This window comes from Haplochromis burtoni, unplaced genomic scaffold (assembly GCF_018398535.1).
Source record: "Haplochromis burtoni strain Fernald_Lab_line unplaced genomic scaffold, NCSU_Asbu1 Contig_3482, whole genome shotgun sequence".
NCBI lineage: Eukaryota > Metazoa > Chordata > Actinopteri > Cichliformes > Cichlidae > Haplochromis > Haplochromis burtoni.
The window spans coordinates 3,630-6,732 of record NW_024585843.1 but is presented as its reverse complement, the minus strand read 5'-3'; the positions used below and the strand labels follow the sequence as shown (position 1 = coordinate 6,732).

The window sequence follows — 3,103 nt, the reverse complement described above, 5'->3', positions numbered from 1 at the left end:
AAACAACATGCAGTGAAGAGACAAAGCTCACAGATGTTAGGATTCAAAATTCTATTTAAAAAAGTAATATTAGCAAAAACAAAAACAAAAAAAACCCCTCACTTTATGCCCTATAGAGGTTTTGATGTTTTGGTGGACTCAGTCAGGAACAGTTCAAAGCATGATTTGATATCATCGATTGGACAAGACACATTTTACAGGTGCTGTGGTCACCCTGATGGCATTTCCAACTGAATGCTAACTTAATTCTCAGGTGGAGATAAGTTCCCATTCTTTTACTTGAATGCAGCAGCAGACTCAGAATGGCCATCCTCTTCCTCCTCATCAGTCATTTCTTGGTCTGGATTTTATTTTGTTCCATCTTAAGCTTCTGACACTTCCTTATCTAATCCCTCCTCACTGTCAGCTTCCTGGCCTGGGTCCTCCTCACTAGTGTGGTGATCAAATATGTAATCAAGAGCCTCACAACGGGGTATATCGACCTTCCATGACGTTGCCACACAGTCACCTTTGAGCAAGCCCTCAACAAAGCAGTATACACCAAAGCTATGAGAAAAGTTCAGTTCTGTTGAAACAATGTTGCAGCTGTCTCTGAGAAATGCCAACACAGGTGTATGTGTGTGTGTGTGTGCGTGCGTGTGTAGGTGTTAAGGTGTAGGTGTGTGTGTGTGTGTGTGTGTGTGTGCATATTTCCAGTTTTTAAATCGGTTAAATTTGACTAGAATGCAACACGAGGGTTAAAAATGACAATAAAGTCTGACTACTTGGAAGTAAAATGTAAAAAATGAGGACCAGCTCAAGACTTTTACACATTGCTTTCTATTTCCTTCCTCTTTTATGCCATCACTGTAATTAAAAAGGGAAACGGTAACAAAACAGGAACAAGTAAATTCAGTTTGGCTTGATCATAGTCAGAAATGAAAAGATTGATTCTTCTTCTCAAAATAGTTTTTAAAGGAGTTTATCACAGTGAGAGAGATGTTGGTGAATTAAATGATGACATCATATCAGCTCAATGAAACGATAAACAGAAACAAACTGACCTGCAGACCAGACAAACTTTGGTTGACTGTGATCAGTGTGATACTCTGGGTCTCCTCTTCCAGCTCTGCACACATATCCTGCTGTGTGTGTCTGTCCATGAATGATGTAGGAGTCCTGTGCAGTCCCACTGCCATCAGGTAGCAGCTCATAACTGGAGGATTTCTCTGATAGATCAGGAACAGCTTTATACCAGTAGAAGCTCCATCCTGCAGACGGATGTTCAACCTCACAGTTCAGAGTTACTGAGGCTCCAGGACTCAGCCATGATGGAGACACAGTGAGGACAGGACTGTTTACATTGAGATTTTCTGTTTCCTGTCAGAAACTGTCAGCATGACTCTGCTCTGTGGTTTCATGTTGTGACTCCTGTTCTACACTACTTGCAGTCTTACTTGTAGAGTTGTTACAGAACTAATTGTGAATTTATGTTGATTTGGAGATTTGCTGAAAGTGATTGTTTCACATTCATAATCCCACCTAGTCTCCCCTCCTTGGATCACATTCCTGACACTGATTCTTTAGACATTTTACACGACTATTCATGTTCAATCCTAAAGCTTCATCTATTCAGCATGGTTGCTAAATCCAAACTCACCAATTTTTTTAATCTTAACTGAGTCGCTGTACTCTGTGTAGTAAACTGGGTTTCCTCTTCCTCCTCTGCACCAATAGGTTCCTCCCTCTGAGACACTGATTTGTCCATTTGATGGGGAGACTGCATCCACTGTGGTATTATCTCTGTACCAGTAGTATTTCCATCCAGCTGATGGTGGGTTCACAGAGCAGGTCAGAGTCACACTGCCCCCTACTGGAACAGTTGCGTTATCAGCTCTCAGTTTGGCCTTTGGTTTATATGCTGCCCAGTTTAGAAAAAGAACAAAAGTCAGTGACTGAATCAGAACAATTTATACAACTAGATGGAAATGTTACAGCAAACTTTGGTGATGGAGTAAAACACGCTGTACAATTGTCATACAAAATACTCATTTTGATCACAACTGTGAACATTTTATATTTGCTTTGCTACAATTCAGTCTGTATGTATGAGAGTTTATTGATCAGTGATGAGAAGATGAGAGTTAAACACTTTGAAATAGTTCTTTTAAATCCTAATGAGTCAGCAGAATTGTGGAAACATGAACATTTCTGAGTTTGTCAGCTTGTAAAAAAAGTCTTCTGACAGTAAAGAGCTGCAACATGAAGTCATAATGTTCAGATCACTGCTGTGATGCACACATTAAACTCTTTCAGGTTCTTTGATCTACTGTGTTGAGTCGGGACTTTCAGGTTCATATATTTAACATTTTCTGTTTGACTCTCAGGTTTTTTATGGCATTTTGGGTTTTATGCTTTTCAGCAGGTGCCTCTGGGTTGGGTTTCTTATGTTACATCCTCAGACTTTCTTATTCTAGTATAGCTACTGGAATCCTGCTCATGGTTATAGTTTGATCACATTTAAGTCGTTGAGCTTTTATTTATATTTATGAAGTTGGAACAAGTCTGCTTAACTTTCATAGACTACTATTTATTTACTAAAAATAAAACCCACAACTTTTCATTGTAACAGAATTTTTCTTGAATCTAGATGCAATGTGAGATCGTGGTCGGCATAGAAAAATTGTAAAGTTAATGCTCTTTTTTGTAGCTGATAACAAAAAGGTCTTTTTTGTTATTTAAACCACTGAACGTAACCTTGTTGTGAGCAGGTTATTAGCAGAGTTGTGGTTTAAAATTGACTGGAAGTTTTCACTGATTCTTTTATTTACAACATGATATAAATGCCATAAATGTAAATTCACTGTTGGACAACTTGTTAAACTGTACCTTACTAACATCACAGCGTTACAGCAACACAAAGCATAAAATGCATAAATGTTTTGGTTTTTTTTAACTTGATTTTGCTGCTGAGCCTCTTTACTCTGGAACTGCAGCTACAAGAACAAGAATACCTGATCAATCAGTCAATTTAATTTCACTTTGATCTGCAGAGAACATTAAAGTGATTTTGATTATTAAGCTGTGGGACAGTAACTGATGTTTATTTCTTATTTGATGATGT

General features: G+C 38.2%; 1 protein-coding gene across 1 annotated transcript in view; it reads right to left on the bottom strand.

Moving 5' to 3' along the window:
• Positions 1-987: 987 nt before the first annotated feature.
• Positions 988-3,103, bottom strand: part of LOC121813915 (obscurin-like) — a 5,001-nt gene continuing 2,885 nt past the window's right edge. Inside the window, exons 2-3 of the mRNA XM_042217883.1 lie at positions 1,617-1,900; positions 988-1,359 (exon numbers count right to left, since the gene is read on the bottom strand). Of these exons, the coding sequence (XP_042073817.1) occupies positions 1,003-1,359; positions 1,617-1,900 (641 nt within the window). The 3' untranslated portion in view covers positions 988-1,002. The remainder of the gene's footprint in view (positions 1,360-1,616; positions 1,901-3,103) is intronic.